This window comes from Oryzias latipes, chromosome 7 (assembly GCF_002234675.1).
Source record: "Oryzias latipes chromosome 7, ASM223467v1".
Taxonomy (NCBI): domain Eukaryota; kingdom Metazoa; phylum Chordata; class Actinopteri; order Beloniformes; family Adrianichthyidae; genus Oryzias; species Oryzias latipes.
Genome location: NC_019865.2, coordinates 8,012,593 through 8,032,407, shown reverse-complemented (window position 1 = coordinate 8,032,407; position 19,815 = coordinate 8,012,593). Strand labels below are relative to the sequence as shown.

At 37.9% G+C, this 19,815-nt stretch overlaps 1 protein-coding gene across 1 annotated transcript; it reads left to right on the top strand.

Moving 5' to 3' along the window:
- The first annotated feature begins 475 nt into the window (after window positions 1–475).
- Window positions 476–1,849, top strand: LOC101159325 (taste receptor type 1 member 2-like). Its single transcript, XM_023956238.1, has 3 exons — window positions 476–609; window positions 676–1,163; window positions 1,724–1,849. Exons 1-3 carry the CDS (start codon window positions 531–533, stop codon window positions 1,847–1,849), a joined length of 693 nt encoding a protein of 230 aa, XP_023812006.1. The 5' UTR covers window positions 476–530.
- Window positions 1,850–19,815: the final 17,966 nt, after the last annotated feature.

Genomic DNA, 19,815 nt, shown 5'->3' with positions numbered 1-19,815 from the left:
GAACTTACAAAGTCAAAGTTCACACTTTTAAACCAGACAGTTCATTTTGATGATAATGGTGACCCCAAGTTTGGACCCTATGCCATAGTTTTCTGGAATGAGAGCGGTGATGCAGAAGAGATCGGTTCTTATACATTTCACCCAGAACACAACTTTGACATTAACAAGTCTAAAATCCATTGGCATGGAGACAAAGAGGCAAGGTTTCCTTCCTCTCTCACTAGTATACTGTTTACAGCACATAAAAATGTATTCTTTGACTTTAAGTCCATATATCTAAGAATAAACAGCAATTTTTATTGGACAGAAATTACTTTCTATGAGAGTAACAAAATATAGAATAAATGATGCCAACTTCTGAGGGTTACTTAAAAATGTTGAGGTAAAGCGTGATATTAGTTTTGATGCTAGCCTAAAAAAGTTTCATTATTGTGATTACTTTTAATCCTATACTCAGCTATTGGTTTATATTGTGGTTTTATGTCTTGCAGCCTGAATCATTTTGTTCTAAAGAATGTCCTGATGGATTCATGAAAAAACAGGAAGGAGTCCACAAATGCTGCTTCAGTTGTACAATCTGTCCCAAAGGAACTTACCTGAACACTACAGGTAAGTTCAATTTTTTTCTTAAATGGTAAATTCAACAAACTAATGCTTTGGCATTTATGTCACCAGATCCTTATAATTGCATCGAATGCGAGGACAAAGAGTGGTCTGCAAAGGGGAGTACAACATGCAATATACGGCAGCTGGAGTACGTCCAATTCAGCGATCCTACGGCTATAGTTATCATGATTGGGACCGTGATCTTATTGGCCTTCATTGTAGCCATATCTGTTCTCTTTGCCCTCAACTACAACACACCGGTTGTCCGATCTGCTGGAGGTCCAATGTGCTTCCTAATTTTAGGATGCCTTGGCCTGTGCAGCATCAGTGTTTTCTTTTTCTTCGGTGAGCCCAGTGTTGCGTTTTGTGTCTTAAGGTATTTTCCATTTCTGTTGTTCTATACCGTTTGTGTGGCGTGTTTATTTGCACGCTCCTTTCAAATTATTTGTATTTTCAAAATATCACCAAATTTCCCAAATATTTCTAGGATTTGGACTAAATATAATATACACTGGATATTTATTTCTGCTGCATTTTTGCTCCAGGCCATTTTACTTGTCATCCGTTTTTCCCTTGACCCCCCAAAACAATACAAAGATAAATTTTACTTTGACAGAATTATACTGGGTTGTGAGCTTAACAAATTTGTAGATGACTCACTCATCTCATTTATTTTAATATCTGTATTAATTTTTCTTAGTTTTTGTTTCTCATATGCAGGAAAGGACCTTCCAAAAAATTACAATGAAGCTAAAGCAATAACCTTTTGTATGTTACTACTGATCCTTATCTGGGTTACCTTTGCAACTTTTGCCACAATTGTTCATGGAAAGGACATTGATGTTAGTAATGCTGTGGCAACACTCTCAAGTCTCTACTCTTTACTACTTGTGTATTTTTTACCAAGATGTTACATAATCCTTTTCAAACCTGAAAAAAACACTGAGCAGTACTTTCAAGATCTCATTCAGTCCTATACCAGATCATATAGCCAGTAGATTATAAATACACAACTCTTAATGGTTGTTGACATGAAGCTGATGGCTTTAAGCCTTCTGAGTACCTTATACTTTATGATTTTTAGACTTTTTTCTGCTAACTGTTGTTCCCATTTCAGTTTATCCCTTCAGGGGTTGCCACAGCAGATCAGATTTGCAGGTGGTTTGCAGAGGTTTTTACACCAGATGCTCCTTCTGACACAACCCTGTATTATATCAGGGCTGAGGACCGGCAAAGGGGATAAATTGTGGCATGTGGCTAAATTTGTCCAAGGATCCATGTGACCTAGCCCGCAAAAACATGCAGGAGCTGGTTTACAAACCGAATTACCCTGTGAAAAATGCAACCAGTCTGCATAATCTTTTTTTGCATGTTTGCTTTGATGAACACGCAACACGGGTGTTTTTGTGAGAACATGCTCAAAACAGGAGAACACACATGCGAATAGAAAATATAGTATCCTCAAGTGAATTTGCTACATTTGAAAATCAAAAATTGCTGATGGTAAATTTATATTTTGTATGTTTCTGAAAGACATCTGCAAACTGGCAAGAAGAAATTGTTAAGACAACGAAGGAAACAAATCTTTTCTGCTTGTGTTAAACTTTTGAAATGCCAGAGACAAAGTTTACAGACATAGCTGGTAATGCCAAGGTAGTTTGCCATCTCTGGGCGGGTGGAGTGTCCCTGCCCCAGGTGGAGGAGTTTAAATACCTTGGGGTCTTGTTCACGAGTGAGGGAAGACCGGAGCGTGAGATTGATAGGCGGATCGGAGCGGCGTCCGTAGTTATGCGGTCGCTGTATCGGTCCGTCGTGGTGAAGAGAGAGCTGAGCTGAGCCAAAAAGCAAAGCTCTCAATTTACTGGTCAATCTTCATTCCAATACTCACCTATGGTCATGAGCTAAGGGTCATGACTGAAAGAACGAGGTCCCGAATACAAGCGGGTGAAATGAGCTTCCTCCGCAGGGTGGCTGGGCGCTCCCTTAGAGATGGGGTGAGAAGCTCGGTCACCCGCGGAGAGCTCGAAGTAAAACCGCTTCTCCTCCACATCGAAAGGAGCCAGTTGAGGTGGCTCGGGCATCTAGTCCGGATGCCTCCTGGACGCCTCCCTGGAGAGGTGTTTCGGGCATGTCCCACTGGGCGGAGGCCCCGGGGAACACCCAGGACACGTATCAAGTGATGCAATTTAGAGCTATAATAAATGTGCAAATTAGCCACCTTGTCATAATTGCTATATAAAAATAATAAACATTTAAAAGTTGTTTTCATCATGCTATAAACATCTCTTGGTTTGTACTCTGACATTAACACAGGGGATTCAACATGAAACTTTTTTGTTCCCTTTTTGTTTTATTATTTTTCTTCTGGCATTAAATGTGAACCAATATGAAGCATGTGCTGCTCCCTTTCAACACCAGCCTCTAGTGGTCTTTTGTGGAACAGCAACATTTAATACTACTTGTTTTGTGTCAGATGAGGGAATGATTATACAAATAATTATTTTTACTTGGATGGATTTGTTTTCTTCACTTTCTGCAGGACAAAACTAGTTTCTCTAAGAGGGAGCCATCAGGGTTCCTCTCCTTAGAATGTTGCAAAGTCGAAGCATTCTCATGTCAGAGAGATTGTTTGTGGCTTTAAAGTCAAAATGCTTCTGCATTTAGCAAAATGTGCGGTAGTTGAATTTTAAACTGTCATGACCCTGATTTATGATATCAAATGTATCCCAGTAAACAAAATAACAAAATACAAACATTTCCTCACAAAATATTTTAAAATAATAATATTCTACAAAACATTATTGCAATTGTCATGTTTGCATCGCCATCTAACAATCCATCTTTTTATATATTTAAAGAAAGTGTGATTTATTTATATTTCTCGTTTCATCTAAGAGAATCTAGGCTTTTGACGTCAATAACAAGTTATAGGAAGATGTATTGAGCTGTCATCATTTCCTTTTGTAAAATACCAAAGTCCTTTGTTTTGTCATACATGTCAATTTAAGTAGAAACTTCAAACTCAAACCTTGATGAGGCTTTGTCTTATCATCTGTAGTCATCTGCAAGTCCATGAGTGTCTGCAAACAATCAACCAAAGTTAAATGAATCTTCATTTGTTATCAAATTTTTGACATAGTCCTACAATACACCCACACTTTATCAATATTAAAAAAAACACATTCTCTATCTATAATTTGAAAAGGTTTCCCAAATGAAGAGAAATTATATTGTTATGTCACAAAATCTTGAACTTTTTTCATTTTTTTCTTATCAAGTTTTAAATCATTAAATTTATGTATATTCTTGCATTTAGCAATATTTAGGTACAGAAGTGTTTGGACTCCTTTTACTCACTTTGTGCAAAATTTGTTTTCTTTGTTTTTTTTTAAATTTTCAATCATTTCAAATATAATAAATCTGTGTAGCTTCACCCATAGTATAGTGATTGGTTTACAGTAAAAAAAAATAATAAAAAGTATAGTCCACATATGTATTCACAAAATAACATGTATAACTTAAAGATTTTTTACAACATCTTTTTTTGTTATATCTGCCTGCTGATGTACATCAATTTCAAAAAGATAAACTTTCATTTCTCTTTTTGTTGATCTACTTCTGTCGATTAAATTTTTGTTTTCATTTTTCATTGGGTTTTTCATTGGATATTCTAGGTTGTGAAAAGATGAACAAAACCCCCCCCCTCAAAAAAAAAAAAAACAACTAAAAAGTGGGTGGTTGTAAACCAGATTTGACAAAACCTCTTTTAGAGTTTTAAAGCTTTACTGTAATTTATGCTCTTTTTTATTGTAATTTCCTTTGTTTTTTTGTTTTGTTTTAGCATATTCCATGCAAGAATGTATTTGTAGATTTAAAATTTACATATGGTTTTAAATACAGCAAATGTGATGCACTCAATATATACAAAAAATAGTTTTTGACCAGGTTAATGTACGTCAGTTTGAGGTTTTTGCCCACCATATACATGAGCTGTTGCTTTTTTGGGAATAAATTAAAATGTAGAAATATATAGAGAAACATTTCTGTTGTTTTTTACTTTTGACAAAGACACATCTAAACTCCTTTAAAGGATAAGTCACCCTGTGCAACACATGATGATTACATTGGAGCATCTGAACTTAATGGAAAACATTTTAAACAATGCAAATCAAAAATTGCATTTTCTGTTGTTATACCATCCAGCCATTCTTCTATCCATCCGGTCATCCATCCATCCATCCTATACTAATCCCACAATGCTTTGCTAATATGTTGGCGTGCAATTGAAACCGACAAACGCTCCTTTTTTTCTGTTGACAGTCATTGACAGCCATGCTCTAGTCACATGGACAAATTTCAAGATTCAAGAGGTTTTTATTGCCATATTCTGTGTAGCTACACAGAGTAGGAATTTGTTTCGGTGCAAATGTGCAACATAAAACAGAAGAACAGTAAACAACAAAATTTTTACGCAATGGACAGAACAAAAATATAAATAGAGTCAGTAGTGCAAGGAGTGACAAAACAGTGCAAACTGAGAATGTTCAAGGTGCAGGTAGTGGGCTGGTGACTGATTGGACATTGAAGTGAAATTGGGGGGGGGTTACAGGGCGTTTAAGAGTATGACTGCAGAGGGAACCTCCAGATGTCTGGAGGTTCTGGTCCTGATGGACCTTAGCCTCCTGCCTGAAGGGAGTGGTTGCAGTAGGTAATGTCCAGGGTGAGAAGGGTCGGCAGCTATCCGGCCTGCATGTCCCCGGGTTCTGGAGACATATAGTTCCTGGACAGATGGGAGGCTGCAGCCGATCACCTTCTCTGCTGAGCGCACAATACGCTGTAGCCTGTTAATGTCCCTGGTTGTGGCACTAGTGTACCACACGGTGATGGAGGAGGTGAGGATGGACTCAATGATGGCCGTGTAGAACTGCACCATCATCTGGGCCGGCAGCCGGGCTTTCTTCAACTGCCGCAGGAAGTACATCCTCTGCTGGGCCTTTTTGAGGAGAGAGCAGATGGATGGCTCCCACTTGAGGTCCTGCGTGATGGTGGTGCCGAGGAAACGCACAGAGTCCACTAGGGTGATGGGAGAGTCTGACAGGGTGAGAGGGGGTGAGGGGGCTGTGACTTTCCTGAAGTCCACTATCATCTCCACTGTCTTCTGGGTGTTCAGCTCCAGGTTGTTGATGCTGCACCACGACACCAGCCGGTCCACCTCCCTCCTATAGGCAGACTCATCATCATTAGAGATGAGTCCGATGAGGGTGGTGTCATCTGCAAACTTGATCAGTTTGACAGAGTCATGGCTGGAGGTGCAGCAGTTAGTGTACAGGGAGAAGAGCAGAGGGGAAAGTACACAGCCCTGTGGAGTTCCTGTGCTGATGCATTGGGTGGTGGAGACATTCTTCCCCAGCCGCACACACTGCTTCCGGTCCATTAGGAAGTCAGTGATCCACCTGCAGGTGGAGTCAGGCACGTTGAGCTGGAGGAGCTTTTCCTGGAGCAGAGAGGGGAGGATGGTATTGAACGCAGAGCTGAAGTCCACGAACAGGATCCTAGCATAGGTTCCCGGGGAGTCCAGGTGCTGCAGGATGAAGTGTATGGCCAGGATGATGGCATCGTCTACAGACCTATTGGCTCTGTAGGCGAACTGCAGAGGGTCCAGGAGGGGGGAGGTGAAGGATCTGAGGTGGGGGAGGACCAGACGCTCGAATGACTTCATGACTACAGACGTGAGTGCCACAGGCCTGTAGTCATTGAGGCCAGTTATGCGGGGCTTCTTGGGGACAGGGACGATGGTGGACAGTTTGAAGCAGGCCGGGACGTGGCAGGACTCCAGGGAGGTGTTGAAAATGTCTGTGAAGACCGCTGCCAGTTCGCCTGCGCAGTGTTTCAGGGTGGCAGGGGAGATGCCGTCCGGGCCCGGAGCCTTCCGTGGGTTTTGCTTCCAGAAAAGCTTATGCACCTCCTCTTCTGTCACTGAGAGGACAGTGGTGGGGGAGAGGTGGTCTGGGGGGGTCATACTGTCCTCAGTGATAGTGGTGGTGGAGGAATGTGGCACCAAAGTTGTTGAGGAAACCTGTTCAGTGAGGGGGGAGGAGGAGGGGTGTGGGACCTCAAACCTGGCATAAAAGGTGTTAAGCCTCTCAGCCAGTTGTAGGACGTCAGCAGCATGTTGGGCTCTGGGCTTGTAGTTCGTGATTTGCCTAAGCCCTCTCCAAACAGAGGTGACGTCGTTGACAGAGAATTGGTTTTCCAGGCGTTTATTGTACCGAGTTCTCGCCTGTTCCACCTCTTTTGAGAACCTTTGTTTCACCATCCACACAAATGGCCAAATGAAAAATGGACAACAAGAGCTCTCAACAAAGGGGAGGCAGATTATCTGTTCACGAATATAAAGGACAGACCTGTTTGTCTTGTGTGTGGAGCTGACGTGGCTGTAAAGAAAGAATATAACATAAGAAGACACTCTATGAAAAGGTTAAATATTACATATCATTTGCCATTTAATTTTTATTGAGTTTGGCCTGTGAATTTACTTCACTGCCTAATTTTGGCCCACTGAATTTGAGTTTGACACCCATGCTCTATGTCAGGGGTCGGGAACCTATGGCTCGCGAGCCATATATGGCTCTTTTGATGGTCACATGTGGCTCGCAGACAAATCTTTAATTATACTTTTTTTTATCATTAGTCCAGTCCTTCTCGGGCGCGATGCGATGCCAGAGGCGCGCAATAGTAGCGGTGCTTGGAGAGAAAAATCTGCGCCAGCGCTATCAGTTACTATTATCTATTATTTCACAGAGTTTATACCAGCTGGAAACCTGTGAATTGCCGTGCCTAAAAGTGCGCGCTCCCGTCTCTGAGAAAGAGCGCGGAGTTGCGGGGACGGGATGTGTGAGGGAGAAAGCAGGGGGGGGGGGGGGGGGGGGGGGGGGGGGGGGGCTGAGGTGTTGGGGGGACAGGCAGCAGGTGAATCGCGCAGGGATTGTAAAAACGTAAAACCCGCTGCCCGTCACTCACTGCAGCGTGTGAGTGTGTGTTTGGCTCCCCGTCTGCATGTGATCAGTCTGTCTCACATCTACAGAACATTCAGACCTACGATCACGTTTAAAGTCTCAACGCCTGCATGAAGCAGAAACTCACCACGTATCAACCAGACTAGACCATCACCAGCAAAACTACCACGAGAAATACTCATCATTTATTAGCAACAGCATAACGATGTTATTAAAAAGAATCCACAGACTTATTGTACTTTAAAAATGTTGAAATTACATCAAATGCACACATTCACTTGTATATTTAGTTTTAAACATATTGTCGCGGACTGAGTTTAACTTGGCTGTTGGGCCGCGTTAAAAGTTCTGGAGTTCATTGACCGCATCAAGCAGAGATCTGATTGGCTCTCAGTTCTGTCACTCAGCCTGTTGTTAGGTAGTTTGGACCAATGGGGTTCAGCTATGGGCCGAATAAGGGAAATGGGAGGGCTGCAGCGGGAGCAGGGGAATATAAAGTTAGGAGAAGCGCTCTCTCTCGTCTCGTGTCGACAGGAGAGATTCAGGAGTTGCTGAATTAATTTTACGGCGTTTGTTGTGGTCTACAGTAACCAGAATAAAGAACCTTAAAAGAGGTTAAGTCTCCGTGCCTCAGTGTGGGAAAGAGACACTACATTATTGTATGGCTCTTTCGAAATTACATTTAAAAATATGTGGCGTTTATGGCTCTCTTGGCCAAAAAGGTTCCCGACCCCTGCTCTATGTGGTAAGAAATAATTCAAGTTGGCAAAAAGTAAGGTAGATGGGAAGTGAAATTTCTTCGTGTAGCCTCCGTCTCATATTTACTAGGAAATCTAAGACCACCATAAAGTACTCTTCATTTTCTTCAATGTTGGATGTATTTTTCTTTACCTTAAGATTCAAGATTGTCAAACCATAAAACAGCCATGCACAAACCGAGCATCATAGCAAGCACTAATGGAGGACCACCCTTAACTTCTTTCAGATAAATCTATAAACTATAACAAATTGGTCAAAAGTCTTATTTTAAATATTTAAAAGAGAGAAAAAATAGACAGAGTGGGACTATGTGTACCTCAAAAAACAAACAAACAAAAAATCCCAATAGAATAAAGGTGAAATTTCCCTAATTAGTCTACAACAACAAGCACACAGAAAGATGTTGGCTCTAAAAAAAAAAGTAAAAATGTAATTAAAATTCCAAAGTCATTAATCAACATTTTTCTTTCTTGCCGTTTTGAACAATTACATTTTAAGCAGTAAATATATAAAAATGCAAACATTGATCATGTGCTGAGGAAATTGTACAGTTAGTTATACCTTATGCTACGTTAATATGCATCACCTGGATTCCAAAAAAACATTTTTATTTTTTTTTATTTGTTCAGAAAAAACGGAAACATTTGATGCAAAAGACTGTGGAGAATGAATGGAGCAAGTGTCATGCAATCACACAACATCAAGATGTGCATATTCTGATCAGTTTTTCTATTTGTAAAACAGAATTTTGGCATGCATGTATAAGATGCAAAAGATTACGGAAAAGGAATGGACAGAAAATGAATAGGTCTAGTGTTTTGCTTTTACACATGAGGTTTCAGAAGGTAACAAGGACTTTTTGATGAAGCAAACTAACAGGTTTTCAAAAATACCCATAAATCATAAAAAATGTTTGAGTCAGCCTGTGCATCATCTGTGTCTTTTTTTTTTTGGAGAACCCAGAAATGTTTCCTGCATGCTGAGCTACACCTGATTTTTTTGTTTGGTTCAGTTTGGCATGTTTTGAAGTGCACTTTTTTTTTAATATTTGCCAAATTACCAATTCTACAAAGTTATTGGAGAAAGTGTCACGGATCATGGCTTATCATCTCCATTGTATTTATTTTTGTTCAGGCTGCCCAACTTATTTCTGGCAGTATCAAAGCCGTACCCTGACACTCAGACAAATATATCCTCATGTGTAATATTTTCAAAGAAAAGCCCAAAGCATCATTAAGCTCTTGTGCTTTTTTCTTCATATTGTGGCTTCTTACTTTCTATTTCTCATATGAAGGAAGAAATCTTCCCAAAAATGACCAATTCAAATCAATAATGGTTTGTATGCTACAGCAGTTCCTTATCTGGATTTTCTTTGCAACGAGATACACACTTTATCTTGGAAAGAAAATTTTGTCAAATTACCAATTCAGTTATTGGAGAAGTATCACGGTTCCTGTCTTATCCTTAGCTTTTTTATTCAGGTCTGTCCAACTTATTTCTGGCAGTAATTTTTTCCCCACCCAGAGCCGTACCCTGACACATTTTGGGACGCAGACAAATATATCCTCAGGTGATATTTTTTCAAGAACCACAAAGCGTCATTAAGCTCCTGTGTTTTCTTGTTCATATTGTGGCTTATTACTCTCTTTTTCTCATATACAGGAAGAAATCTTCCCAAAAATTATAATGAAGTCAGAGCAATAACTTTTTGTATGCTGCATCAGATCCTTATATGGATTTTCTTTGCAACCGGATACACACTTTATCGTGAAAAGTACTTTCAGATTTTCAGTGCTTTGGCAATGCTCTTAAGTCTGTACTCTTATTTAATGATTTTATTTCCAAATGTTACATAATCGTTTTTAAACCTGAACAAAACACTCCGCAATACTTACAAGACCTTATTCTGGATTATTCTATGCAGTCATCTTAGCTTGTACCGCCGATATTAAAATCATTTTTACAGCTGTTGGTGACAGGAAGTAAACAGTTTATTTTTATTATAAAGACTTCCAACTAAAGGTTTCTAAGTAGTCAAAAAGGCTGAAGCCATCATGCAACAACAACACAGAAATATGAGGGGCCGTATAAGACATTATTTTTTCTGAACCATTCACATTCATACATTCTTGCTCTCACAGTCATATATTCTCTCTTTCGCATACATATATTCTCTTTCGCATACATATATTCTCTCTTGCACGTACATATATACTCTCTTTCGCATACATATATTCTCTTACGCATACATATATTCTCACTTGCACATCCATATATTCTCTCTCTCGCATGCATATATATTCTCTTACGCATACATATATTCTCATTTGCACATCCATATATTCTCTCTCTCGCATGCATATATATTACTTTGCACATACATACATTCTCACCCTCATTGTCACTCTTAAAAAAGAATGTATGTATGTGAAAGACAAGTATATATGTACGTGTGAGGAAGAGTTTATATGTGCGTGTGAGAGAGGAGTATGCATGAAACGGAAGTGACTTTGCATGAAAAGGAAGGCACTTTGAATGAAAAGGAAGGCACTTTGCATGAAACGGAAGGCAGATGATTTCTCGTGCTCTGATTGGACGAGAGGCCGCCACCTCCCATTTTGAACACACTGTAAACCCTAACACTTGTACTGACTCATAACTATTAAGGTTACACAACTTAAATGTCATTGAAAAAAGATTTTTTCAAATTTAACATAACAGTGCTAAATATTTTAAAGCTTATTTGTATCTAGCACTCAAAAATTTTAAGATCCCTGAAGTAGCGTCATGACGTCATCACGTACTGGTGGGAGGGTCTTTCGTTTTCTCAACGTTAGCTCAGGTGGCCATGTTGGATTTGCCGAATGCGAGTATGCGACGTTTGAAATTGAAAGTCGAGCATTTTATTTTTCTCCAATGCGTTGCGATTTCGTCCCGCTTCAAGACGCCCCAACCTCGGGTTTTTTTTTCCATCCGCCTCATCGCTGATGGTGCCGTCTTGTCTTCAGCCCTGATTTAATTTGGTAAGTTAAGTATCGTTCATGGTTTATTTTGAATGAATGCTTTAAAAATGCTCTTATACTACCGTAAATGTGGTTTACTGTTGTTTAAACATATGTGTGTTACGATTGTTTTAGAGCTTAATGTGGCAATGTATACATGATTAGTTTGTCATAGCAGACGTATGGCGAGCCAAACCCAAAATGCATTTCTGCCCGTAAGTTACGACAGTGATGAGTTTTTTTTTTTCAGAGGTAGAAATGATCTGTTATGCTGCAATCACACTAAACGTGATCTGCGTGTGAAATTCGCGTTGGAGGCCTCTGTCTGTGGCTAAAGTTTGCTGCTGGACATTTGTCCAAAAATGTCACTCAAAGCCTCTAACGGTTGTGTGGGAGGAGCTACCGCCAACAGTTTTAAGCCTGGTTGCTACATGGAAGCATTGGGTTTTGAATGCAGCTTTAAGCTTTTATAAATCACTGATCTCCATTATAAAAAAGGTTTTTGTAAAAATAAATTAATCAACGTCCTTGTGTTGTGTTCAGGTACCGAACTACAGAGTGTTCAGTGTTTCACCTCCAGGTAGACGCCAAGGCCAGCCAGGTAACTTGTCTCCTGATCAGTTATTTGTCTAGAGCTATTTAAAAAAAACAAAAAATGCAATAGGTTGTGTAGTGCAATAAATATTTTTTGATCAGAATATAATTGAAACATTTTTTAACATTGAAAAATCTCTTTTGGACTTTTTCAGATACTGAACTTCAGAAATTTCACCAGAAAGTCACCATTTCACCAAAATAATAGGTGTCAGTGGGTGAGTTTTATACTTATTTAATATATTCATCCTGAACTATTACCATTATTAGATTTATACGGCAGCATGGAAACATTTATGCACATTTTAACTAGCCAAAGGTCTAAATAGAGTTGAAATTATTTACAATTTAACTAAACATATTTAGATTGCAGGCTGAAGGTGGCACAATGGAATGGAGGTGCAAGTTGTGTTCTGTTACTTTGGCACTATGCAGTACTACATATAATACTGCAGTACTACATAGCCAATATTCCAAAGTGTTTCCACTGCCATGTATGTGGAGACACTTTGGAATATTGTCATGTCTTTATGACAGTATATTACAATAATAAAATGATGTTGCATTAGCACCATTCCATCATTTGAAACCATGAAAACTCATCTGTCAAGATCTGAAATGGATTTATGTAGAGTAGATGCAGTCAGAGGAAATTGTGCAGTTTTTACATGTTTGTGTAACTTAAAGCTGCCTTTTTCTGAGACTAAGTCCACCAAAACAGACAGGAACTGGCCAGCTTGGTTAGGATTTATGACCTCCAGGTGAATTTCTAATGTGCATAATTCAAAAACGGATAACAAATCATTTGTAAACAGCTGTAAGAAGCCAAGGTGTAACTTGCCTTAAAAATGACTTTGGGTCTTTGACCTGAAGTGGATCATGCCATAAACACTGTATTGTCCTCTTACTAGAAATAGACATCTAGAAAAGGTATCATTTTGTTATTTCTTAAAGTTCCTTAAATAAATATTGGAAGTGTTTGCTCTGCATTTGCTTCAATGGTAATGGATATTTCTTTTTATTCTTTTAGGACCAGCATGACGTGAACATGAGACGGGCACTTGTCTTCCTTGCACTTCCTGTTTATCTGCATGAAGATGCCTCCAACTTCTTCAAGACCTGTACAGTAAGTGCACACGACTCCCTGTCAATGGTTTTCACTAATCCTTTAATATTGATTGAGATTTTATTGAGTGACATAATAAATATGGCAATTGTTTGTAGTTTGTAAACTGAGTGATATTTTTAAATGGTTTTAAAAATGAGACGGAAGATGAAAGGCGAACATCGGGGACTCCTGATTGGAAGGAGTGGGAACCTTTTCGTTTACCTTTTCTGCTCCTGATCCATCATTATTTGAATAAAGAAAAATGAAGCTTTAGTCTTAAATTATTTTTATAAATGTCCTCCTTCAGAAAAATGCTAAAGAACTTTTTAAAAACACAATTTTAATTGGAGTTGGTCCTTAAAACATCATAGCCAGTTGATTAAAAGCTAACAGAATGTTAGCATGAAAAGATTCCCATTGACAGATGGCAGTAATGTCAGTTTTGGACATTAGTGTGATGAATATCTTTGAGGGTCTGAACTCATCTGTGTTTTTTGTTTTGTATTTTCCAGAATACCAGACCTCACAGACACTTCTGTGGGTATCTTCTCAGTTGTCGTGGTGATGCTCCTGATGCTGCCGTCAGTGGTCCCACACATCTGGCTGACTAATCTCTTCTAACTCTTCGGGGACATCTATGCTCTGGACCTACAGCACCCCAAAAAACTTGAACTTGCCTTCATATTTATTCAGAATGCTGTCTTGAGCCTTGAGGAGAGCAAACCACTGAAAGGACATTTATTGACGCTGAAGAATGTTTCGTTGAGTGAGTCTTCCAGAATGGACTATTTGTTGGTTTAAGTGTTATGTAACTAATGTGTTTTGTTGTGATCATTTGCTTTTTCTGCCGTACAATACAACACCAACTCTTTTTGTCAATATGTTGTGTGGCACTCTTATAATGCAGTTTTATTGCACTGATTGTTTCTTCATCCTCTTGATATTTGTGCTTTTTTTTTTAAAGAGCAATTAAAAAAAGTGTATTAAGCAATCACTATTGTGTGGCCTTCACGTTTGTTGGTTTTTATCAATGTTAGCTTTTAAAATGTAGTGGGGCAATATCATCTCTATCTCTGTTTAGAATACATTTTAAACTGAAGAATTTTAAATATTTTCAATGCTACACATTTAATGAGTTAGAGAATTTATAAAGCATTTGAGTGAATTTTACATATTTTATGAGTTGAGTAATATTATAAAAATATAGTTAGTTAAAGTGTTTTTTAGTTGGAAAATATTAAAAACTTTAAGTAAATAATCTCTCTTTTATAAGTTGAGGAATCTTAATATTTTTTATATGAAATAATACAAATTTAAGCCAACTGACAATATGAATTTTAATAAATGTTAAGTTATATTATTAAAACTTTTAAGTCAACTGTAGCGTAATCTGTTACACAATAATTTTTAAGTTCAGTCAACTCGCTAGGGATTACAGCGCAGACGCTAACATGAACAAGCAAGAAATCCCAAATTAACAGACTTGTGGTGTGGAAAGGTATGTTTTTCAGCTAGCAGTAATAATCAAAGTATCCTTTCTCTGTTTCAAAATGAGATTGCCACAAAACCATATGTTATCTCATACTGGAACAGCTTTGGATGTAGAATTCAGTGGGAAAAGGTTTGGACCCTGCCACAAAAGTATTTCATCACCAATAAAATCAGAGAAATTTCTTTCAAAATTCTTCACAAATTTTATCCAGTGAAACATTTCTTTACTAAGTTTAAAAAAGATCTGGACATAAACTGTTCATTCTGTCATTCCTCACCAGAAACTGTGCCTCATCTTATTTGGTTTTGCTATTTCACTCAACTAATTTGGAAAGATGTGATACATTTTATAAGAACTTATCTATGTGAAGATTATAGACTATTTTACGAGCATATTATTTTTGGATATTTTACACAAGGAAGATTTAATGCAGAAAAAATATATGTAGTTAATTTACTTATAATTATGGCTAAATACTTTATACACAAGTGTAAATATGCCAACAAAAAAACAGTGTTTTATGTTTTTCAGAAAGAAATGCTTTTGTATGTGAACAGTATTAAATCTTCCACTTACAAAAAAGCTGTCAGAACAGTTGAAACATGGTCTCTCCCGAAACTTTAACAGATTCCTTTGCCTTATTATTTTTGTTATCTTTTTGCATAACCTGTTTTACATGGTTATCATTATGTTTTTTTTGTTCATTCTCATGGCGAACGTGAAGATTGTATTCTGCACACAGTGGAGTTTTGTGTTTGGTATTTTGTATGTGCAAGATAGTGTTAATAAAGTTTATTTTTAAAAAAACGAACCGACAAGAAGGAACCACGGGGGTCCTGCAGCCATCGGAACCTTAACAAATATTTCATCTCCACCTCACCGTTGCCTTTTTTAAGAAATGACAGCTGGTTTTCCCACATTTATATGTAGTTATGGATCGAAAACAAGAGGAATTTAATGTAAATGCGTGTTCCGGCGTCTACAGGAAGTGTCGCCCATAATTCACGCAAAGGCTCATGGGGGCTAGGAATAAGGTGGATACGGATTTTCTGTTTCGGTGGCACTTCTTTTACCATTATTGGTATTTGAGACATTCCTTTGTGTCTCTAGAGATGCAGACAGATTTGTGACCACTTGAGGTGAAGATAAAATATTTCTTAAGGTTCCGATGGCCTTCTTATTGGTTCATGTTAGCGTCTGTTCAAAATGGGAGGTGGCGGCCTCTCGTCCAATCAGAGCACGAGAAATCATCTGCCTTCCGTTTCATGCAAAGTGCCTTCCTTTTCATTCAAAGTGCCTTCCTTTTCATGCAAAGTCACTTCCGTTTCATGCATACTCCTCTCTCACACACACATATAAACTCTTCCTCACACGTACATATATACTTGTCTTTCACATACATACATTCTTTTTTAAGAGTGACAATGAGAGTGAGAATGTATGTATGTGTAAAGTAATATATATGCATGCGAGAGAGAGAATATATGGATGTGCAAGTGAGAATATATGTATGCGAAAGAGAGTATATATGACTGTGAGAGCAAGAATGTATGAATGTGAGAGAGAGAATATATGGATGCGTAAGAGAATATATGTATGCGAAAGAGAGTATATATGACTGTGAGAGCAAGAATGTATGAATGTGAGAGAGAGAATATATGGATGCGTAAGAGAATATATGTATGCGAAAGAGAGTATATATGACTGTGAGAGCAAGAATGTATGAATGTGAATGGTTCAGAATAAATAATGTCTTATACGGCCCCTCATACAGAAACATCATTTTCTGTTTTCTCAGCTTAATGATGGCTCCTTTCACCTGCATGGAGAGCTCCTTTGACTGCATGTTGTCTGTTCACAGCAAAATCTTCCAAATGCAAGCACGAGTCCTCTAATCAACTCCAGGCCTTTTATCTGCTTCACTCATAATGACATAACAAGGGAATTGCCCACACCTGCCCATGCAATGGCATGGAAGTCAATTGTCCAATTATTTACAAGCCCATGAAATGAAGGGATAGTGTTTAAAAAATGTTTTAGTTTTTCACATTTTTATGCAATCTTTTTGTTCAACCCATGGAATAAAAGCTGAAAGTCTGCACTTCAATGGCATCTGAGTTGTTTTATTTAAAATTCACTGTGGTAATTTACAGAAACTAAATTAGAAAGAATGTGTCTCTGTCCAAGTATTTGTGGTCCTGACTGTACACGGTTTAAACATTTAACACAAAAAGGAAACAGTATGGCAACACATTTTCATTAATGCTCATTTTGCGTCACTTTTGCAAAGTAAAAGTTGTCAGAAAAAGAAGTAGCTGGTTATCATTTCGGCAGGTAGTTTTTCTGTTGCTTTTTGAGGACACTAACCATAGAATATTTGCAAACACAAAGAGGCTCTTCAGCTTTGAATATTGCCTGAGGATCTATAATTTTGGTCAAAGTTTTTCAATTTGCATGAGCCATGTGTACACAGAGGCACCTCGCTACAGTTATTTGTTGTTGTGTTTTTTTAATTTTGATGTTTTTTCATAAACTTTCTGCACACAAACTGCCCATTTTGTCATTTTTAAAAAGGACTAAATTCTTGTGCTTCTGGTCAAATGGACCTACACTTAATCCCTCTTCTCTTCAGGAACTCTTTTTTATCAGGAAATAAATGCAAAAAAATTTGCATGTTATTCTTTTACTATAACTGTTTTTATGACATCATACCAAATGTAGGTAATTTCTGTTCTAACAGAAGCTCATTCATTCAGAGGAGTCTGTTAGGAAAGGGAGTCTCTAGCTGACCAGGAATTCACGTTAGCGTACCAACAGCTATAGCCATGTTTACATTGATCTTTGTTTATCTGTGTCTTCTGTGTTGTAACTTGCATGCAGAGACTAAATGCATCCCCAAAACCTCAGAGTTTAAAATGAAAGGAGATTACCTGCTTGGTGGACTTTTTGATATTCATCATGTCAGTGCAACTCTCCATCAGAACATCCCAGAAGCCATCATCTGTTCCAGGTAAGATTTACTAAAATATGTAATCTGAAGAAAATATCATAGTGTTCTGAAAAGGTCATTTAATTGATTTTTGTTGTTGAACTTAAGTTTTTTTTTTTTTTAACTTACGGTGAATCTGTGTAGAACAACAAAAATAAGAAAATATCAATAAATTAATCTGTAGCACTTTTCCTGTCTACAGTCAAGAGTTTTCACTGTCAAGTTACCGGAGGTTTCAGATGATGAGATTCTCTATAGAGGAAATCAATAATTCTACCAGTCTACTACCCAATGTGACTCTTGGCTATGAAATATTTGACCACTGCTCAGACACAAAGAATTTTCCAGGTATTTTCAGCCTGATGTCTGTTGATGGTTCAGTTCAACCTTGGAAAGAATCTGTAAACTTCTCTAAAGTGATTGCAGTGGTGGGTACAGACACAAGCACCACAACAATGACTGTTGCACCACTGTTCATGATGGACCTTGTTCCAATGGTACGTCTGCTTTCCTGTTTGTTATTCTCATAAAATTATTTTTTAAATCATTAAATTAAAATGCATATTAGTTTTTCTTTTGAACTGGTGTTATTTTTTGTTTTACAGATTAGTTATGGAGCCTCCAGTTCAGTTTTCTCCAGGAAACAGAATTTTCCATCTTTCTTACGAACAGTGCATCCTAATAAATACTTCATAGAAATAATTTTGAGTTTTTTGGAAAAGTTCAAATGGACCTGGGTGGCTTTCCTTTACAGTGATGATGATTATGGAAGAGATGGCCTGGATCTGTTTGTGAAAAAGATAAAGGACACTGAAATCTGCTTGGCATTCAGTTATGGTCTCAAAGAGGACACAGATTATACTAAACTGATCAAACAGATGGAAGCTCTAAGGATAAACGTTGTAACTGTTTTTACAACTAAGTGGACAGCTGAAAGACTCATTATGTCAGCCATCCAACAAAATGTTACCAACAAGGTGTGGATAGCAGTGGATGCCTGGTCTCTTCACAAAGAGCTCCCTAAAGAAAGAGGAATCAGAAATATTGGGACTATTCTTGGGATTGCCGAGCCTAAAATCACAATCCCGGGATTTGATGATTTTATTAGTTCTTTCAAAGCTCAAAATCAGTGTGAAAATCCAGATCATGATCCATTTTGTAACCAGAATTGTAACTGCAGCAGCGGGAGCGCTGAAGATATCATTACAGCAGATCCCTCTTTTAATTTTCCTGTTTACTCTGCTGTATATGCCGTTGCCCATGCCTTACATGCAGTGCTGCAGTGTGGAGCTGGCAGCTGCAACAAGAGTATCAAACTTTACCCACACATGGTAAGGAAGCAAAGATGTCTTTACTGTCTTTAAAAAAGTGACAACCACAAAAAAATAAATAGATTTGCTCAGACTAATGAAAGTTTATATTTCTTTACATTGTTTTACTTTTTTTCACCTGATGTTTTCCTATATTTCAGCATTTTAGCACATGTGTAAAGTGTAAATCCAAAGAGAATATCAGCAAATAGGATATTTAAAAATGTCTTGATTCCATTGCCAATTTTTACAGTTTTGAGATTCTCTGTAATGTGTCATCAGACAAACTTTGACTTTATTTTCTTTACCTCATAATAACAAATATAAACATTTGCTTAAAGTGTTTTAATATTCTGACAGATCACTTGAATTTTGACAGATTATTGTTTTTGTTCCATAGGTCCTGGAAGAACTTAGAAAGTCAAAGTTCACACTTTTAAACCAGACAGTTCATTTTGATAAAAATGGTGACCCCAGGTTTGGACCCTATGCCATAGTTTTCTGGAATGAGAGCGGTGATGCAGAAGAGATCGGTTCTTATACATTTCACCCAAAACATAACTTTGACATTAACGAGTCTAAAATCCATTGGCATGGAGACAAAAAGGCAAGGTTTCCTTCCTCTCTCACTAGTATACTGTTTACAGGACAGAAAAAAGTATTCTTTGACTTTAGGTCCATATTTGTAAGAATAAACAGCACTTTTTATTGGACAGAAATTACTTTCTATAAGAGTAACAAAATATAGAATACATTATACCAAATTTTTAAGGTTAGTTAGAAATTTTGAAGTAAAGTGCGACGTTAGTTTTGACGGCGGCTTGAAAATTTGTATTGATGTAAGTACTTTTATCTTGTTACTCAGCTATTGGTTTATAATTGTGGTTTTATGTCTTGCAGCCTGAATCCTTTTGTTCTAAAGAATGTCCTGATGAATAT